The 19,818-nt window shown below is 40.9% G+C and overlaps 1 protein-coding gene across 1 annotated transcript; it reads left to right on the forward strand.

Annotated features, from left to right (window-relative positions):
- The first annotated feature begins 12,982 nt into the window (after positions 1 to 12,982).
- TEDDM1 (transmembrane epididymal protein 1) lies at positions 12,983 to 13,870 on the forward strand. Its single transcript, XM_044675644.1, has one exon. It carries the CDS (start codon positions 12,983 to 12,985, stop codon positions 13,868 to 13,870), a length of 888 nt encoding a protein of 295 aa, XP_044531579.1.
- The last annotated feature ends 5,948 nt before the right edge of the window (positions 13,871 to 19,818 follow it).

Genomic DNA, 19,818 nt, shown 5'->3' on the forward strand with positions numbered 1-19,818 from the left:
TAGTTACTGTATATGAAATTTTCTTGGTTCTGTTGAATTCATTCTTCACGACTTCATGCAAGTCTTGCTCTGTTTATCTAAAATAAAGATGCTCATAATTTCTTACAACACAGTAGTATTCCATCACAATCATTTACCATGGTTTTTTTTAGCCATTCCCCAAATGATGGGTATCCCCTCAATTTCCAGGTCTTTGCCACAACAAAGAGAACTGCTATAAGTATTTTAGAAGATATGGATCCTTTCCCTTTTTCCCAGTGATATTGCTGGATCAAAAGGTATATGCAGTTTTCTAACACTATGTATGTAATTCTAGATTGCTCTCCAAAACAGTTCAATCAGTTTGCAATTCCACAAACAGTTTATTAGTGTTTCAATTTTTCCACGTCTCCTCCAATATTTGTGTAAGAATTAAATGTTAATGGTTGACTAAAATATATGAAGATTATAAATAATAATAGTGGTCACCGATTCAAAGTATTATTGCTCAAAGTCGAAATGACTTTAATAGCTTTTATTTACAAAAGAGGTGGAAAAAGTGAAAGTAGAGAAATATAAAAGTGTAGAGAAGACATTAGCCTATCTAACTAAATATTGCTCTGGTGCTCAACTCAGCTAGGACTTGTTGACCTTCATCCAGAATTAAACTCTCTCCAGAAAACAGGAAGGGAAAGCCAGCTATCCACTCACCCAAGGTCCCTCCAAGAGGCAGGTCAAGACAATGACTCAAGCTGAAGGTGACTCCTGAGGCCAACTTTCTTCTTGAATCCAAATTCCTCTTGAAGCCAACTCCTCAGCCCCAGAAATTCAGGGCCTTTTACAGGGGCTTCATGTCTCTTCCCCTCTTCACAAGGACCAATCACAGCTTCCAAATTGCCCAGCACTACCCAGGGGGGCAGTGTCTGTGGGATCTAATTCTCACCTTCTGTAGGTATGAATTCTCATCAAAACGGTTCACAGTTTCCTGGCTGGTTGAGTTTCTGAGGGGTGTGAATTCTCTGAGTGACTTGCAAGCTCTTCCACCTAGGTAAAGCTTGTGTTGATTCAATCAGAAGGTAGACAAAAGAGAATTAATCTTGTCTTCACAATCTAGTGAGGTACTAAGTAGGGGTTCTTAACTTATTGTTAATCAAAGTGTTAACTCCAACTAGGCAAAGAGAATAAAGGATTCCCTTTTTACAAATGTAAACTCATAATAGACAAAGAAAACCAAGAAATTCCTTTCACAATCCTCCCCCTTCCCCCCCCCTGATCCTTAGGAGACTAGACTCCCCCATGGACCATTTAAACATAACTATCTTGTACCTCTAAAGATCTTCTAGCTAAAGGTGCATACAATATTGCACTTTCTATGAGGAAACTACAATAGTTAGAGATAAGAGGAAAATAGAAGAGAAAGAGAGAGAGCGCAAAACCAGTGTTTGCTAGGTGCATTAACAAAAAGCCAATTAGGGGGCAGTCCCCTTTGGCATAAGAGTTTATATTCAGAATAAAAGTAACCCCCCAGAGTTCAATCAATTATATTCCAAAGTTCATTCTGGGTCTTCTGATGCTGTGACGGTTTCTTCAGGCATTTTCATGACACCTTCTTCAAATAATTCATCTTCTAAATTCAAAGAGTTATTGAGCTCTTTTTCCTGAAATGTTTTTTTCTTGAAAAAAATTTTTAAATCTTGGGTTTTATGAGAACTATACAATCCTCCCTGAGGAGGGTGTTGACCAATACTCAGATCAACTCAGGATACATGAATTTTCATTTAAAAAACAGTTTTATATAAAATTTTTGTAGCAGGAACTTCTGTTTTGTTCTCTACCTTTACAGTTTTCTTTTGTAGTGGGAACTTCTGTTTTGTTCTCTACCTTTAATTAGACATTCCTTTTAATATATATTTTAAAAAACCATTCAGAAGTTACTAGGCTTCGTGAAATGCTTCCTCTTATGGGCCATTTAGGGGTACCATGCCCCTTAAGAAAAACTTTTAAGACTACAGCCCATCATGGGATAACCAAGCCCTTGGGTTTGCTCCCTCCTTTGGCAGGAGACTGTAACAGCTCTAAAAGGCATATCTTTTATATGTCCCATCCATTGTACTGTGGAGGCGAGATATTTAGGGGTACCATGCCCCTTAGAAAAATTTTCACCTTCCAGATGAGATTATACATCTCATACACTACATTTTTACAAATGCAGAGGTGAGCAATATTCACTTCAGAAGGCCCTTTAAAATCAATTAAATGTTTAGATCATTAAAATTTCCTGGACTTTTACAATGGTATTTTCTTCAGTCTAATCATATGAGGAGGCACAAATAAAGGCAATGTAACAGAACATACAACCAATAGTCAAAACACAGTAACTTAACAAACAGTATTAAATCTTAAAACAATCAACAAATACAATATGTGTGACAGGATACCAGGACTGAATTTAAGAATTCCTCCCCCCTTTTTTTTTCCAATTCCAATGCTCATTTACAGAGACTTCTTCACTGTTTGGAAGGGAACAAACTGAAACAGTTGATTCCTCAGATACTTCTAGTGTCATAGTGCCATTTATCAATTAGGGAATAACTTGTGCTTTTTTTTTTTTTTTTAACCTTTACCTTCCATCTTAGAATCAATACTGTGTATTGGTTCCAATGCAAAAGAGTGGTAAGGGCTAGGCAATGGGGGTTAAGTGACTTGCCCAGGGTCATACAGCTTGGAAGTATCTGAGGCCATATTTGAATCTAGAATCTCCTGTCTCTGGGTCTGACACTCAATCCAGTGAGCTACCCCAGCTGCCCCCCAATGACTTGTTTTCTTATAAATTTGACTTAGTTCTCTATATATTTGAGGAATAAGAACCAGCTCCTAGTATAAATCTCATCTGGTCATAGTTACGATACTTGTGACACATTACTGTAATCTCCTTCCTGGTAGTTTCTAACTTTGGTATCATTATTAATTAGAGAGACTGGCCTAAAGTTTTTCCCCCTCTGTTTTTACTCTTCCTAATTTAGGTATCAGCACTCTATTTTTGTCATAAATGGAATTTGATAGGATTCCTTTTTAACCTTTTTCCCCAAATAGTTTATATAGTACTGGAGTTAATTGTCCTTTAAATGCTTGGTAGAATTTATTTGTGAATTCATCTAACACTGAAAAATTTTTCTTAGGGAGTTTATTGATAGCTTGTTCAATTTCTTTTTCTAAAATGTGATTGTTTAAATATTCTATTTCCTCTTTTTGTTAATCAGGGAATTTATATTTTTGTAAACATTCATCCATTTTGCTTCAATCATCAGATTTATTTGCATATAAATTGGCAAAACAGCTCCTAACAATTTCTTTAATTCCTCCATTGATAGTGTATACACCTTTTTTCACTTTTGATACCGGCAATTTGGTTTTCTTCTTTCTTTTTTTTTTTAAATCAAGTTAATAAAATGACTGTTTTTTTTTCATAAAACCAGCTCCTTATATTAGTTATTAGTTCAATAGTTTTCATTTTCTTTTTTTTTTAACCTTTATTTTCCATCTTAGAATGTCTAAGCATCAATTCTAAGGCAGAAGAGTGGCAAGGGCTAAGCAGTTGGGATCAAGTGACTTGACCAGGGTCACCCATCTAGGAGATGTCAGAAGCCAGATTTAAACCCAAGTCCTTCAAACCCCAGGACTGGCACTTTATCTGCTATGTTGCCTAGTTTCCCTAGTTTTATTCCTTTCAATTTCATAATTTCTCTTTTCATTTTTAAGATTTCCAGTTTAGTGTTTAATTGGGGACTTTTAATTTGTTCTTTTTCTCATTTTTTTGTTACATGTCTAATTCATTTATCTTTTTTTTTCAGTTTTATTGATGTGAATTTAAAAATATAAATGAATTTGGATATGTTGTCTTATCATTCTCTTCAATGAAATTAGTGATTGTTTCTTTAAGTTCTTTGACCCACACATTAGAATTTGATTACTTTAAAAAAACCAATTTGATTAGAAGTTAAGGAGATGGATAGAATACATGAAAAGTTAGATATAATAGCTCTCTGGGAAAAACTGAAGGGGAATAGAAAGGAATATACTTTTTTTTTTTCTCAGCAGTACATGGCACTTACACAAAAACTGATCATATATTAGGGTTTTAAAAACCTTTGAACTAAATGCAGAAAAACAGAAGTAATAAATGCACCTTTTTAAAAAGATCACAATTGTAATAAAAACTACAATTAAAAAGGGACCATGGAAAGACAAAATAAAATTTAACTTCTTTCTTGCTTATTTTTTGTCAGATGTATCTAGTTCTTAGAGGAGAAATGTGAGGTCCCCAACTAGTATTGTTTTATTGTTTCCTTCTGTCTCATTTAATTTCTCATTTAAAAATTCAGTGCACCAATTGGTGTATATGTTTAGTATTGATATTATTTCATTCTCTACAGTACCCTTTACCAAAATGTAATTTCTTTCGTCTCTTTTAATTGGATCAACTTTTGCTTTTGCTTTGACTGAGATCATGATTGCTACCCCTGCTGAATTTATTTCAGCTGAAACCTAATAGATTTTGCTCCAGCCCCTTACCTGTACTCTGTGTCTCCCTACTGCATATATGTTTTTTTGTAGGCAACATATTATATGATTTTGGCTTTGATCCACTTTGCTATCTTCTGTTTTACGGGTGAATTCATCCTATTCAAATTTACCATTCTGATTATTATGCATTCACTTCCATTCTATTTCCCCCTGTTTATCCTTCTTTTCTCTCTCCTTTCACAGTCCCTCCTCACACATTTTACTTCTAATCACAGCCTCCCTCAAATCACCCTCCCTTTTATAAGTCCCTCTGCCTTTTCTTATTCCCCTCCTACTACCCAAGAGGGTAAGATAGATTTCTATTCTCAACTAAGTATGGATGATATTCTTTGAATCAATTCCAATTAGAACTCTTGAAGCTGTCTCATTCTTTTGATTCAGTCTCTTCCAAGGGCAACGGTTGGCTTCCACCCACCAGGTGTATTGCAGATGTTTTGTGCAGGGGCTCAGTGCTTCATTGGGTTTGTGCCTAAACTCAGAGCCCCAAAGGATGAGTATGGAAGTGTCTTGCTACTGACTTGGGCAGGGTCTCAGGGCCTTGTTACTGGCGTAGGTCAAGTTTCAGAACCTAGAACAGTGGAGAAAAGGGAGTGCCTTGCTGTTGGCTTGCTAGAGGACTCCTTGCTGTGAGATGCTCTCCCCTCTCACATCAATGAAACAGATTTTCCTTGTCAAATTCACTAGCTTTCTCCAGATGGAAGATCACCTCAGCCCATTATTTTGTAGGTTCTGTCATTCCAGTATTCATTTTTAAGCATTATTTTAATATTATATGGAGAGGATTTTTTTGTACAAGTCTTTTTCCTTATGATCTCTTTGGGGTACAAACCCAGCAGTGGTATGTCTGGATCAAAGGGCAGACAGTCTTTCATAGCCCTTTGGGCATAATTCCAAATTGCCATCCAGAATGGTTGGTTCAATTCACAACTCCATCAGCTGTAAGAGGGAGATTTTTAGGTATTTTATAAATATATATTTAAAGTGTGGCCACCAGGAATCAACAATTCAGATTGATTCCATAATTAAAATAGACCCAAGTCAGCATCCAGTTTAAGGTAGTTTATTTACAATTAGGAAGGTAAATTAGAGAGAGGGAGTAATTAGAGAGAGGGAGAGGCTGTTCCAGGCCTGGAGAGGCCTGGACGGAGAGAGAAGGTTAATAGGCTAATTAAACTAGGCTACAAGCCACAAGACTTTAGAAATCAGAGAGGCTATAAGCCTACTTAAGGCAGAGTTTGGAAACGCCAAGGTAGGCCAAGGAAGTCAGCCTAACTTACCCACGTGACAATTTAGAGTAGAAGCATTCTGAGGTCTCAGCCGGAGCACCTTCAGCACCAAGTCCAAAGCCGGAACTCCTGAACTCCCAAACTCCTGACAGCAAAGCATTAATGTCCCTATTTTGCCACATCCTGTTATGTAGGGGATTTTTTGAGGTTAGGACTTCCATGCCTCTACTCAGTGATCTTGGCTCTGCCTCCCAATTCTAAGTTTCAAGGAGATATTTTCTTCCATAAGTTTGTGGATCTCTTTTTCAAAATGATTGGTTTTCTTTTCCTAATTTTCTTTATTTTTTAAAATTGCTCTTATTTTTTTCCTAAAATTTCCCCAATCTCTCTCTTAAAAAAACAAACAAACAAAAAAACAACCTTACTTTCGGTTTTAGAAGAATCAATACTAGGTATAGGTTCAAAGGTAAAAGAGTGGAAAGGGCTAAGTAATTGGATTTAAGCGACTGCCCAGGACCATCCAGCTAGGAAATGTCTGAAGCTAGATTTGAATCCAGGATCTCCCACCTCCAGGCCTGGCTCTCTGTCCAGTGAGCCAACTAGTCATCCCCTCAATCTCTCTTATTTGATTTTTTTTTAATCCTTTTTAAGCTCTTCTGAGAGTTTTTGGGGCTTGTGACCATTTTGCATTTTTCTTTGAAGCTTTAGGAGTAGTTCTTTTAACATCACTAACTTCTTCTGAGTTTAAACCCTGATCTTCCTCTATCCCCATAATAGTATGGTTAGGTTCTTTCTCTTTTGTTGTTTGTTTGGTTTTTTAATGGATTCTGACTTGGGTGTTCACTTTATGTTAGGGTTGGGCTCTGTTCCTGGTGTGTGAGAGATAATATCTCAGGCCTCAGGTTATTTTCTGAGCTGTTATTTTCTGAGCTCTGTCTGAAGGTTTTGGCCTCCTGGTTCTTCCAGTATTCAATTATCCAAGACCAAACATGGTCACTGTTCCTCCTGCTTATGCCTTTGTCTATGAGTGACCTGAGGGACTCCCTCTCTATCTCTGATCCATGACCAAGGCTCCCCACAATATTGCCACCACAAATGCTTACTTCCTGTGATCTCTCTGGCATTCTGAATGGAATGCAGGGGAAGAGGGAGGAGAGAGAAAAAACTGACAGTGCTGCTGTGAGAGGGGTTTGGAGCAGAGGTCCAGCCGCCAGCAGGGACTCCACGAGCTTGGGATCTTTGGGATTGGAGAAGCTTGAAGACAACATCTCTCAAGACAACCCTTAGTAGTGGATAGTGTCTGTTTGCTGGTGGACAGCTTGCAGGCATTTTCCCCTACCTGGTACCTCCTGGATTATTGGCTGTGCAAGGAGTTGGTTCCTGGCATCCTGAAGCCATCAAGGAAGTGACCTGGACCATTTGTGAGAAACCCCAATCTCCAGTTCTCTCCCTATAGACCATATATAGCCAAGGCCGTCAGCCTGACTTAAGTTAGGTTGACAGAGAAACTCCCCCTTAGAACTCCAGTTCTTGTCAGTTAGAGATTCCTAGTTACAGATATACCTCCACCACTCTCTTGACTCTTATAATACAATTAAACTGTTTTATTTTCCTTCCTGTTTCTTTTTCTCTTACCTCAAAGAACCCATAGTGAGTGAGTTGTTAATCTTTGTGTTATTCCCTGGTAGTTGATAGAGACCAGTAAATCCAACTGCCATTCCTATAGTGAAGGGTTATCAGATTTACTCTGCCTCTGAGCCAGAAGAACACTATACACAGAGACTGATACACTGTGATAAAATCGAATGTAATGGACTTCTGTACCAGCAGCACTGCAATGATCCAGGACAATTCTGAGGGACTTATGAGAAAGATGCTCTCCACATCCAGAGGAAGAACTGTGGGAGCAGAAACACAGAAGAAAAACAGCTGCTTGATCACATGGGTTGATGGGGATATGATTGGGGATGTAGATCGGAAATGACCACAACAATGCAACTATCAATAATATGGAAATACATCTTGATTGATGACACATGTTAAAACCAGTGGAAATGCATGTGAGCTATGGGGGGGAGGGCAAGAGGGGAGTGAAGGGAAAAGTAAAAACATGAATCATGTAACCATGGAAAATTTTTCTAAAAAAATAAAATTAAATAAAAATTTAAAAAAGATTTACTCTGCCTCTGATACCATACCCTTCTTTGTGAGTTTGATCTGTGAGTGGGAGTTGCCCAAAACACTTGCTGGTTTCTCATTGATTAACATATTTATATATTCTTATAAAAGACTGAATTCAAATGAATGGTTATCCTCTTCCAAGAACTTAACCCACAGAACTGCAGTGCGCTGGCTTTCCTGTACTTACCCAATAAGTGGCACAAAAGGGATACCTCTGGCTAAAAGGGGACTCTGGAATCACACTGCTTGTATCTCACATAGTCCACAGCAGCTGGAGTGTGCCCAAACCTGGGGTTGCCAATTTAAGCATCCCTCGGGCAAACCTCTGGTGATCTCGCAGGGGAACCACACTGAAACGTGTCTTGAGTAACTGGTCAGGAACATATGTGCCTTGGTAGTCAGAAACCCCATTCACAATAATATATTTCAACCATTCTACCCATTCACATTAGTCATGGAAAAAGCCAGACACTTTTAGTCTCTCCTCAAGGCTCCTTCCATCAGTCAGTCTATTTAGATAGAGCAGGAGTGACTGGGGGAGTCCAGGATGAGTTCAAAGCTAGAAACCAAATAGCAAAAAGGTTTAACCCTGAAATTAGATATGTCTTGTGTAAGCTTAAAAATTAATATACAAAATCTCTAAGTATTATATTTAATGAGATTTATTAATAAAAACTTGAAGTAAAAGAAAATAAAAAGCTGGAGTAAAGAGGGAGCCAACCCAGCCGCCATCGCCAGAGAAGAGAGCAAGAGGGAGGCCTTACAGCCAACTTAAAACATTATGTAAGGACACTACATGGAGGAAGGGGAAAAGATTCTGGGAGATGAAGTCCAAGAGTTCAGGATTTTCTAATTACACTCAGATGACTTCTGGGCAAAGATTGTACCCCCCATACCGGCTCTCATTCAGAGAACTGCTGAGAATAAGATTCTAAGGAAACAAAAAGCCTTGGATTTAGATGGAACAGACAAGAACATATTTGAATTGGAAGCTGAATTAATGCTTCAAAATTGGGGTGAGAAAGCAAACAATTTTTTAAAAAATGGGGGAAATTGAATGGGATAAAGTCTGTGTCTTTCTCATAAGAAGTGCTAAGTACCTAGATAGCTGTTAGTACTTTAGTAGTAGTCCCTTCCTTTTATTATTATTTTTTAATTTTTTTTTAATAACCCTCACCTTCTGTCTTGGAGTCAATACTGTGTATTGGCTCCAAGGCAGAAGAGTGGTAAGGGTAGGCAATGGGGGTCAAGTGACTTGCTCAGGGTCACACAGCTGGGAAGTGGCTGAGGCCGGATTTGAACCCAGGACCTCCCATCTCTAGGCCTGGCTCTCAATCCACTGCACTACCCAGCTGCACCCTTTCCCTTCCTTTTAGAACACATCCCCGACCTCTAAAAACAAAAACTTTGGTCTTTCACATTTCAAAGACCTTGAGAGATTGAATAACTGACAATCCATCAAATTTGCATCATCCAGTAATGTCTACAACCCAGTGAAACCCTCATCTTTTAACTAGATGTCTAACTCCCTTGTCTTGTACAACCTCGTGATTCACTCATCTCTTAAAGACTCAGAGATGATGAGGCTGACCAGAACAAAAGGTGGGAGATGGGAAGGGGGAGGAGTTTCTTTGACTGGAGACCCTATAAATTGAATCTTTGGACTCAATGCATTGACATTCCTTGGACACTAAAGATGGGGAATGTCTCTTCTGTGAAAGTATAAACTGCTCTCTTCTACTTTGGCTCCTGAGCTCCGTGACTCTTTCAGTGGTGGCCGAATCCACTGCCCTCCACCTGACCCACGCAATAGGGCCAGAGGGCGATTGCTACATGTTACTCCAAAACTAGGGCATGACAAGGTAGTAGTTTGGAAGGCCTGAGAGACTATGGTATGATAAGATGGAATGGTAATCCCTCATTGCCTCGAACTATGATCTGAGTCCTTCAGTTCTGGATGGAAGTAGAGCCTGGAGGGAGGCAACATGGCATGGGGATGGCTGGGAAGTGGTTGAAAGGGCTCGAGACTCAGTGAGATAAGATGGAATAGTCCCTTCTCAAAGTCCGGGGTTCCAGGAGTAAGATCTTCAGTTCCACAGAGAAGTGGAACGATCGTAGTCCTGCTGTGACAGAGGTACCACGATATAAAGTCGAAAGTGCCCCGGATACCATCACGAGTTTTCCAATGGATTTCTTATTATAGCAGAAGAATTACAAACGAGAGCCCAGTTATGAGAACGTGGGTCTGTTTGGTGAATCAGTTTGTGGAAATACACAGTATTCTCTACTTTGGAGCATGGGCAGGTATTCTACGACTGTTTCTGCTCTGTTTACTTTCTGCCTTTTTGATCAGCTGTGGAATCAGAATTTGTATATAAAAGATTGTATATAAAAGATTTGTATATATATAAAAAATGATTTATTGTACCCCAAAGAGATCATAGATAAACAGACTTGCATAAAAATATTTATAGCTGTGCTTTTTGTGGTGGCAAAAAACTGGAAAATGAGAGGATGCCCTTCAATTGGGGAACGGCTGAACAAATTGTGGTATCTGCTGGTGATGGAATACTATTGTGCTCAAAGGAATAATAAACTGGAGGAATTCCATGTGAACTGGAAAGACCTCCAGGAAGTGATGCAGAGCGAAAGGAGCAGAGCCAGAAGAACATTGTACACAGAGACTGATATACTGTGGTAAAATCGAATGTCATGGACTTCTGTACTAGCAGCAATGCAATGACCCAGGACAATTCTGAGGGGCTTATGAGAAAGAACGCTACCCACATTCAGAGGAAGAATTGCAGGAGTGGAAACACAGAAGAAAAACAACTGCTTGAACACATGGGTTGAGGCAGACATGATTGGGGATGTAGACCCAAAACAACCATATCAATGCAACTCTCAGTAATATGGAAATAGGTCTTGCTCAATGACACATGTTAAAACCAGTGGAAATGCATATTGGCCATGGAAGGGGGGAAGGTCAGGGGGTGAAGGGGAAAATAAGAACATGAATCATGTAACCATGTTAACTTTTCTAAAAAATAAATATTAATAAATGTTAAAAAAAAAAAAAGATTTCTATATAAAAGATTCCTGTGGGGGCAGCTCAGCCTCTTTCCTCTCTGGCTACACTGGAGTGAGAAGGCAATAATTGCTGTAAGCCTCCCGGTTGCCGTCTCTCCCTCTCCCTTCCCCCAGGCTCACATGAAACCAAAGAGCATAGGGTCCTGCTCTTGCTTTTGCCCCTGTCTTTGCCACCTTAAGTGAGGAAGTGCTGGCCGTGGAATGGACCAGGCTGAGAGTAAGCATGTGAGCTTCAAAGGCGAGGAGAGAAGCACAGGTTTGAGAAATGGAGTCCCCGGCAGAATCTGAAGGCGAGAATCAGAATCAGAACCAGAAATCTGAAGATGAGGAGGGAAGCCTGGGTCGTCTCCTGGATCCAGCCCAACAAACCGTGGCTTCTAAAAGTGAGGGAGAACCTTTGCCCATTGGCTCTGCCAACTTTGGGTGAGAACTGGCTGGGTTCAATGCTTCGTAGTGACTGTTCTCACCTTGAGCCAGCCTCCCCGTAGACGCAGGTGATCTGGGTCCAGGGGGATGGGTTTGTATTTCGGTTCTTAGTAAACATTCTTTTGGTAAAATCATTTATAAAATGTTTTCAATTTAATTTATAAAATAATACGGAAGTCCTAGTCAATGGCACTGATGAGATCGAGGAGGGGATTGGCATCATGGAACACGCTGGAACAGGGCGCTAAACTGATAGGGGTGGAAAGTCATCCTGCCTCCTCAGGAGGCAAGAGAGAGATGGAGCCAATTGCCCTCTGGGAAACCAGCTTATCAGCGGGACAGCAAATCCAACAGGTACAATAACTAAAATGGCGAGAATGTTTATAAGGCCTGAAAGTTTGCAAAGTATTTTCTATATGTTGCCTTATTTCAGCCTCCCCAAAACTGCAGCCATCTCCACTCAAAGATGAAGAACTGGTATTAGTAGAGGTCAAGTTTGCTTAAGAGGCTGAGAACTTGGCCAGAACCACCCAGGGAGCACCTGGCAGAGGAGGGACTTTGGTGGATTATTCTTGTCTTCAAGTTCAGCTCCCTTCCCTTTGCTATATAGTACGTTAGGCCGGGAGGACTCCCGCAGCCCTTTGTCACGGAGCCTGGGTTTCTCTGGGCACGGTTCAAAGATGGGTGTCATATTAGGAGGTGAGAAGAGGAGATGGAAAGAATGAAATGAGAGCAAAGGAAAGCCCGTAAGTGGTGGACAGCGGATCCAAGGCAAATGTAGTTAAACAATGATTGCAGGGACAGCTGGGTAGCTCAGTGGATGGAGAGCCAGGCCCAGAGACAGGAGGTCCTGGGTTCAAATCCGGCCTCAGACACTTCCCAGCTGTGTGTCCCTGGGCAAGTCACTTGACCCCCATGGCCCACCCTTACCACTCTTCCACCTGGGATCCAATACACAGAAGTTAAGGGTTTAAAAATAAATAAATGAAATGAAATAAAAACAATGATTGCAGCATGATTAAACATGCTGATGGGAGGCACCAAGGAAGCCAGATGTGGTGAGCGAGTTTCCTCTTATCCTGATAATATCTCATTGCAAATATCATCCTATCAGTTTGGGGTCTTTTAAGTGTTGTTTCTAAAGCTGGACATAAGGTCTTTTAGGAACTCCAACCCAGTTTTTTCCTGCCTCTCCAGAGCCAGAGGGACAGGAGGGTTGGGGTGGAGGCCACTGAGCTGGCAGGATGTGGGAAGGTGTTAAAAAGCCAGGAACTGGCATGTCTGAAGGGAGAGCTTTGGGCAATACTTGGCAAGGGAGGAGGCCTCAGACAATAGAGGCTTTCCCTAAATCCCTACAGCCCCACCCCTAGGAGGAGCACACAGAGTGCCTGGTCTATTAAGAGGTGTGGAGAGTCTCCCTCAGAGAGTCAGCTTCTCCTTGGGAGCAGAGGCTCAGTATTTGTGCTCCTCAGCTCAATCCTTGGTTTGGGGCTTCCATGACTGACTTTGCAGGTCATGCTTTGCCTGGAGTGACTTTCTTTTTCTTTGGAGTGTGCTATGCTGTCCAGGCATCTTTGGCCCTCCTGAGGGGGCAGCGGTTCCTGAGTCCACCACTTCCTCCGAGGGATAAGAGGCCAAAGGACTGGCGGCAGAACCTCCCAAAGATCGGGTTGGTGAAGGTTGTCTTCTGTATCATTGGCCTCCTGGGAATTTTCTTCTATCCATTAGGATCAAACAGATTGGTCCTTATGGACTGGAAAGACCCTGAGCTGCAGTTCATGTATCACATCTCATGGCAACATGGGACCATGTATTTCCTCTTTCTCATCAGTGGACTGGTGGACATAGTGAGTCAGTGCTGGTTGGCCAGGCAGCAGATGAAGCTGGAGGTGGCCGCCCTTGCCTTTGCCTTCCAAGGAACCACCATCCTCTTCATCTCCCACATTCAAGGAAGGGATGCCCTGCAGGTCCATGGCCACATCTTGCTGCTGATCCCCCAAATTGTGATTGTCCTGATTCTGGTGTCTGAACTCTGGTGCCCTGACCAGCCTGTGCTTTGGATAGCCAAGACGTGGATGTTTCTCACATTTGGCTCATGGTTCCCACAGCTGGGGAGCATCCTCTATCTTCCAGTTACTGGCCATCCTTGGAGGGCAGATAAACACGGGGATGTCATGTTCCTTACCATCTTCTTCTTCTGGCACCTGATCCTGAATGCTGTGCTGATCGTTGGCATCTATGGGCTCTGTAACCTCTGGCACCATCGGCGCCTTTCTCACCAGAGAGCAAAGGGTGCTGGGTACCAGCTGTGCCCCACAGACGTCAACACCGAAGAGCTAAAGAAGCTAATGATTGGGTTAAATCAGAAAGATGGTGGAATCTAACATAAGAGGTAGTTGGTATATATTGTGCCTTTTCTTAATTATGCAATGAGTATTCCTAGAATATTTCCTTGGTGCAGAGCATGGCACATTATCTTTTCCCTTGTTTTTCTTCTTCAATAAAAAGGACAGTCCTGTTCAAAGCCTCTTGTCCTGTCTGTTTTTATATGAGTGCATTTTCCTGGCTCTCCTATGGGATTTTCTGAAAACAGAGTGATCAAGGAGGTGGGGATAGGACTGTTCCTCTGACAGCTTGAACTGTTTCATAAGAGGAAGTCACAGTGTGGTAGAGAAGGTGGCAGGGATGACTTACCTTTAGGCAGAGGAAAACGGCTTCCAAATCCTTCCTCTCACACTTTACTGCCTGTGTGACCTTGGGCAAGTAAATTTAATGTCTCTGATAATTGGTTTCTTCAGCTTTAAAATGGGGATAATCCTTGCAATAACCTACTGTGCAGAGTGGATGAGGAATCTAAATAAGAGGATTTATGTAGGGTGCTTTACAAACTTGAAAACCTCATGGGAGGGGCAGCTGGGTAGCTCAGTGGATTGAGAGTCAGGGCTAGAGACGGGAGGTCCTGGGTTCAAATCCAGCCTCAGACACTTCCCAGCTATGTGACCCTGGACAAGTCACTTGACCCCCATTGCCCACCCTTACCACTCTTCCACCAAGGAGACAATACACAGAAGTTAAGTGTTTAAAAATGTTTAAAAAAAAAAGCCTCATGGGAATGTTTGCTATTGCCATTATAAATTGATGGGTAGAAGTGGGGTCTGGTGTTCTGGGAGCCCTTGAGTCAGTATACTTCCTCCAAACTCAAAGGAAATATGGTCACTGTAGTCCTGGGCTCTGATAGGTGTCCATTTCATCTTATCATCCAGAATCTCAAGTCCTGTTGGGGGAGGGAGTCACAGTAGGCTATAAGAGGGAAAAGGAGATTTGGAACCATAGCTGTGCTCAATAGAATAAGGAATCAATTAGTGGGCAGGAATGGCTTTGCCTAACTAAAGCAACTAAAGACCCAGTTGAAATTAGCTAGCACATTTACAGTGGCTGCATCTGCATGGTTTCATGATAGCCCACGATTCGGTTCAACAGTACATAAGCCAGATCAAAGGACGTGGATAGTGGCAATCATCCTGGCTTGAAGTTTGACAGGGTAGGATCAGAAGTACAAAGGAATGAGGGATTCCAATATAGAGGACAAGGTAAAACTAAACTGGTTCACCAAAAAGTCAAGTCTAGGAAGAAAAGAAAATAAAGTCAGAGCAAAGATAATGGCCAGGAAGAGGACTGAGTAGCAGAGAGATTCAAGATCATGGTAAAGATGAAGAGAAATAAAAAGATAAAAGATTAGGATCAGATAAAAGAAATTCAGTGTTCTAGAACACAGAAGTAGAACTCTTGTGGGTAATGGCAAAATCATTTATTTTGTTTTTTATTTCAATTTTAAATTTAATTTAGAAATGTTTTCTATAATTACATGATTCATGTTGTCTCCTTCCCCTTTGCCCTCCCCCCTTCCCAGACTTGACAAGCAATTCCACTGGGTTATACATATATTATCACCCCAAATCTATTTCCTTATTATTCATTTTTGCAAAAGGGCAATCTTTTAAAACCAAAACCCCAAATCATATTCCCATATAAACAAGGGATAAATCATATGGGTTCTTCTGCATGTCTACTCCCACAGTTCTTTCTCTAGACATAGAGAGCATTCTTTCTCATAAGTTCCTCAGAATTGTCCTAGGTCACTGCATTGCTATTAGTAGCAAAGTCAATCACATCTGATCCTCCAACAATGTTACAGTCTCTGGGTACAATGTTCTCCTGGTTCTGCTTATTTCATTCCGCATCAGTTCATGAACGTTGTTCCAGTTCTTATAGAAATCCATCAATTCATCATCCTTTATAGCATGATAGTACTCCATCACCATCATATACCATAATTTGTTTAGCCTGATAATGACAAAATCAAGAGCATGACCATCCCTATATGTAACTAATATTAGTGAAGTGAAGGAGCACATAATGGGAGTTAAGTAGATTGATGAACTGATGAGCAGATCCAAAAACAGTCAGAGTACAATGAGGGGCAGAAGATGGAAAAAGCAAGGGGAAAGGATATAAAAGGAGAAGTGTGTTAATTATGCAGCAAGTATTTCAGAGGGAACAATGGATGGGTATACAGATCTGGGATGGGGCATTGTAAGAGAGGGGGAGGGCAAATGTGAATATAAATGAAGACAATTTAGTCAAGGAAAGGATTTTTTTTCTTTAGCAGGACAGGGTTCAGTAGTGCAGGGATGAGACACATAAAAAGGAAGAGGGAGTATTCTATGCATTGGAAAATGAGTATCCCCTGAGTAGAAAAAACAGACAGTATTTATATAGGACATTTAAGCTTTGCAAAATACTTCACATTTGTCATTTCTTATAGTCATGTGTATAACAACCCTAGGAGGTGGGTGGTATTATTATCCCCATTCTACAGATGAGCATTTGTCCAGGATCACCCAGCTAGTAGGTATCTTCAGCAGGCTTGAATTCAGATCTTCAAGAATCCAAATCCAGTACTCTATCCATGACACCTTCCAGTAGGAAAACCAAGCAATGGCAAATCAGGGCAGTTCAGGAACCATGCGTACTGGGCTAATGTCCCAGATCAACTATGAGCACGATCTGACTATGTGGTGACTCCAAAGGAATCCAGAAACCTAGTAAGGAGTTAAAAGAAACTGTATCCCGGTTCCTGGATCAGGTATTCAAGCCATTTCATTTTGCTGACTTGAAGTTCCCCTTCTTTAGAGAATCCACCCAGGATTGTGGCTATTCCAAGAAACCCCTAGAAAGACAATGAATTTACTATATTCTATATCTCTCTTCTGTCTTATTCTCACATGCAACAGGTACATGGTTCACAACTATTTCTATTCTGTTTTAAATTTCACTTACTGGTTATTAACACTGTTAAGTGTTTTACTAAATTAAGAGAACTTTTATCACATCCTGAGTTTGTGATTTTTGTTATGGAACGTGACAGGGATTGGGCCTCAGCATAATTGATTACCATAAATTCAACTGGGTGTAACCATCACCCTCCTAGGTCATCAACAATTGCCTAGGACAGTGATGGTGAAACTTTTAGAGCCTGAGTGCCCAAATAGCATCCACACACACACACACACACACACCTGTCCTCATGCCTTATCCCAGATAGGGGAGGGAGGAAGCACTTCCATTGGGCTGCTAGGCAGAGGGGCAGGAGATGTAAAAAAATGTCCTCAGGCATGGTGAAGAGAGGGAGGGGAATAGTCCAGCCCCTCTGGCTTTCTAGTAATGAACTCTGGCAAACTTTGATGGAGCGAGGACAACAGTGCATGTGCCCACAAAGAGGGCACACGTGCCATAGGTTCACCACCAAGGGCCTAGGCACTCAGAGTATTTTGTGAATTTTATTTAAAATCTGTATTTTTAGTGATACAGAGAAAAGAAGCCATGTAAAACTAGGGCCTTTGTCTCCAGCTGACCTCATTTCCAAGCAAATGAGTTGCTTTGAGTTTTTCTCTTCCACCTGAGGCAAAAGATAGGGAAGAGTATGAAACATGTTCTTCACCCAAACTGTGGATATAGAAACCTTCCACATTCCTTTACTGTGACCTCTTCTGGACCTTGAAAGGAAAGCAGAAATGTTACTATGTGCTATGAGGGAGGGAAAGAGGGAGGAAGGAATGAAGGAACAAAAGAAGGCAGGAAGGGAGAAAAGTTATAAAGGAGGGGAAGAAGGGAAGAAAGAGGGGGGAAAAAAAGGAAACCAGTCTTTATTAAGTACTTACTATGTGCCAAGCACTGTGCCATATATGTACTGAGGATACAAATACAAACTAAAAGAGAGTCCCTGCCCTTAAGGAGCTTACATTTTCAAGGGGGAAGGCCACTCACAAAAGAGAATTGAAAAAGGGATATGGATAGGAATGAAGGAACTCAGTGCAGAGGTATAGTGGTTTATTTTTAAAACCCTTACCTTCCATCTTAGAATTAATACTGTGTATTGGTTCTAAGGCAGAAGAGTGGTAAGAGCTAGGCAATGAAGGTTAAGTGACTTGCCCAGGGTCACATAGCTAGGAAGTGTCTAAGATCAAATTTGAACCCAGAACCTCCCATCTCTGGGCCTGGCTCTCAATCCACTGAGCCATCTAGCTCAGAAGTATAGTTTTAAACAGGAAGAAGATAGGAAGAAGAATGAAAACAGGCTGGTGCCCTGGGCCCTTCCACAAAATGGAGTCCCCCAAAAAACCTTCCCCAATGCCCACAGTGGGAGGAAGATGGGTCTCATGAATTGGGGCAAGCTTAGTAGGCTTTTCCAAAGCAAGAAAGCCTCCGGCACTGAAAGAATTAACAAAATGAGTCAATAGTAGATGAGGCACAGTTTTGAAATCTAGAAAGTCAAGAACAGGGCAGGGAGGAGAATTCTTAATATAAGAATTGTTCCAGTCCACAAGGCTATGCCTGTTTGTTCAACCCTACTCAGTAAAGGAAAGCACCAAAGATGCTAGATAATCTTCACTAAGTTTTAGATGGGGAGTTGCTATAGCCATCTCCATGGTCTCTCGATTTGGGGAAGAAATGGAGAGCTGCTGCCATGGTATCAGTAGAGCATAGGAGAGTCCTCCAAGTAGTAAGATGGTCCCAGCCAATATCTCCCGGGAGGACATGGGAGCAGCAGATGACTGCCAATGCCAAGGACAGGCTGAGGAACACAAATACTGAACAATAAGAGACCAAAGCATGAGATATAGAGAACAACTGATTGAGCCCCACCTTGACTGCCCATACAAAGGATGGGTGAGACCTCAGAGTTTTCTCATTTCCCATGACAAGTTCTACAGGCTGTGCTGCTCGGCTGATAAGGTCTCCTCAAAAAAAAAAAAAAAAAAAAAAAAAGAAGAAGAGCCTAAATTCATGCTAGCTATCTCCCTTGTTAGGACATGTGTGTGCCCATACTTGTGATCCTCAAATCTAGCTTCCAACAATCTGCCACCCACGTTAGTGCACACCTTTGAAAACCTGTAGACCTAAAAAGGGGAGCAGAAATCTCAATGGAAACCATTCTTTCCAGGGTCCTCGATGATGCTTTTGAAGATTGCCCTAATCTACCTCTACGAAAATATTTATAGCAGGTCTTTCTGTAGTGGTAAAGAATTGGAAATTGAGAAGTTGTCCATCAATTGGGGAATGGATAAACAAGCCGTGGTGTATGGCCACAGTGGAAAACTATCGTGCCATAAGAAATGATGAATAAGATGAATTCAGAAAAACTTGGAAAGACTTCTATGAACTGATGCAAAATGAAGTGAGCAGAACCAGGAGAACACTGTATGCAGTAACAGCAATAGTGTACTATGATCAGATGTGAAGGATTAAACTATCATCAGCAAATCAAGGTTCTAAAATAACCTCAGAAGGTTCATGATCAAAAAAACATTATCCATAGCCAAAGAAGGAACTGTTGGAATCTAATTGCAGATCAATGCGTGCCATCCTTTATTTTATTTCTTTCATGAGTTTTGTGTTTTCAGCTATAACATGGGGAATATGGAAATATGTTTTACGTGAAAGCACTGGCACAACTTATATTAAATTACTTACTGGCTTAGGGAGTGGGGGGCAGGGAGGGAGGGAGAGAATCTTAATTGTGAAGTGTCAGAAAACAATTGTCAAAAACTGTTTATATGTGTAATCAAAAAAGGTTTAATTAATTGAGTTAATTAAATTTTTGATTAATTAACTAAAATTTTAAATGAAATAAAAGATTTTCACTATCTGCCCCCTTACTATATTCATAACATAACAGAAGTCTAAGCCCTATTCATTTCTTTCACAGACTGTTGTAACTGCCTTGAACCTAATCTTCTGGTCCCCACTCCAATACATCCCCACCAGAGGT

Source organism: Gracilinanus agilis, chromosome 4, assembly GCF_016433145.1.
Source record: "Gracilinanus agilis isolate LMUSP501 chromosome 4, AgileGrace, whole genome shotgun sequence".
In the NCBI taxonomy this organism is placed as follows: Eukaryota; Metazoa; Chordata; class Mammalia; order Didelphimorphia; family Didelphidae; genus Gracilinanus; species Gracilinanus agilis.

What these genes read in the sequence shown, in the direction of transcription:
- TEDDM1 (XM_044675644.1), top strand. Translation starts at nt 12,983, where the DNA reads ATGACTGACTTTGCAGGTCATGCTTTGCCTGGAGTGACTTTCTTTTTC.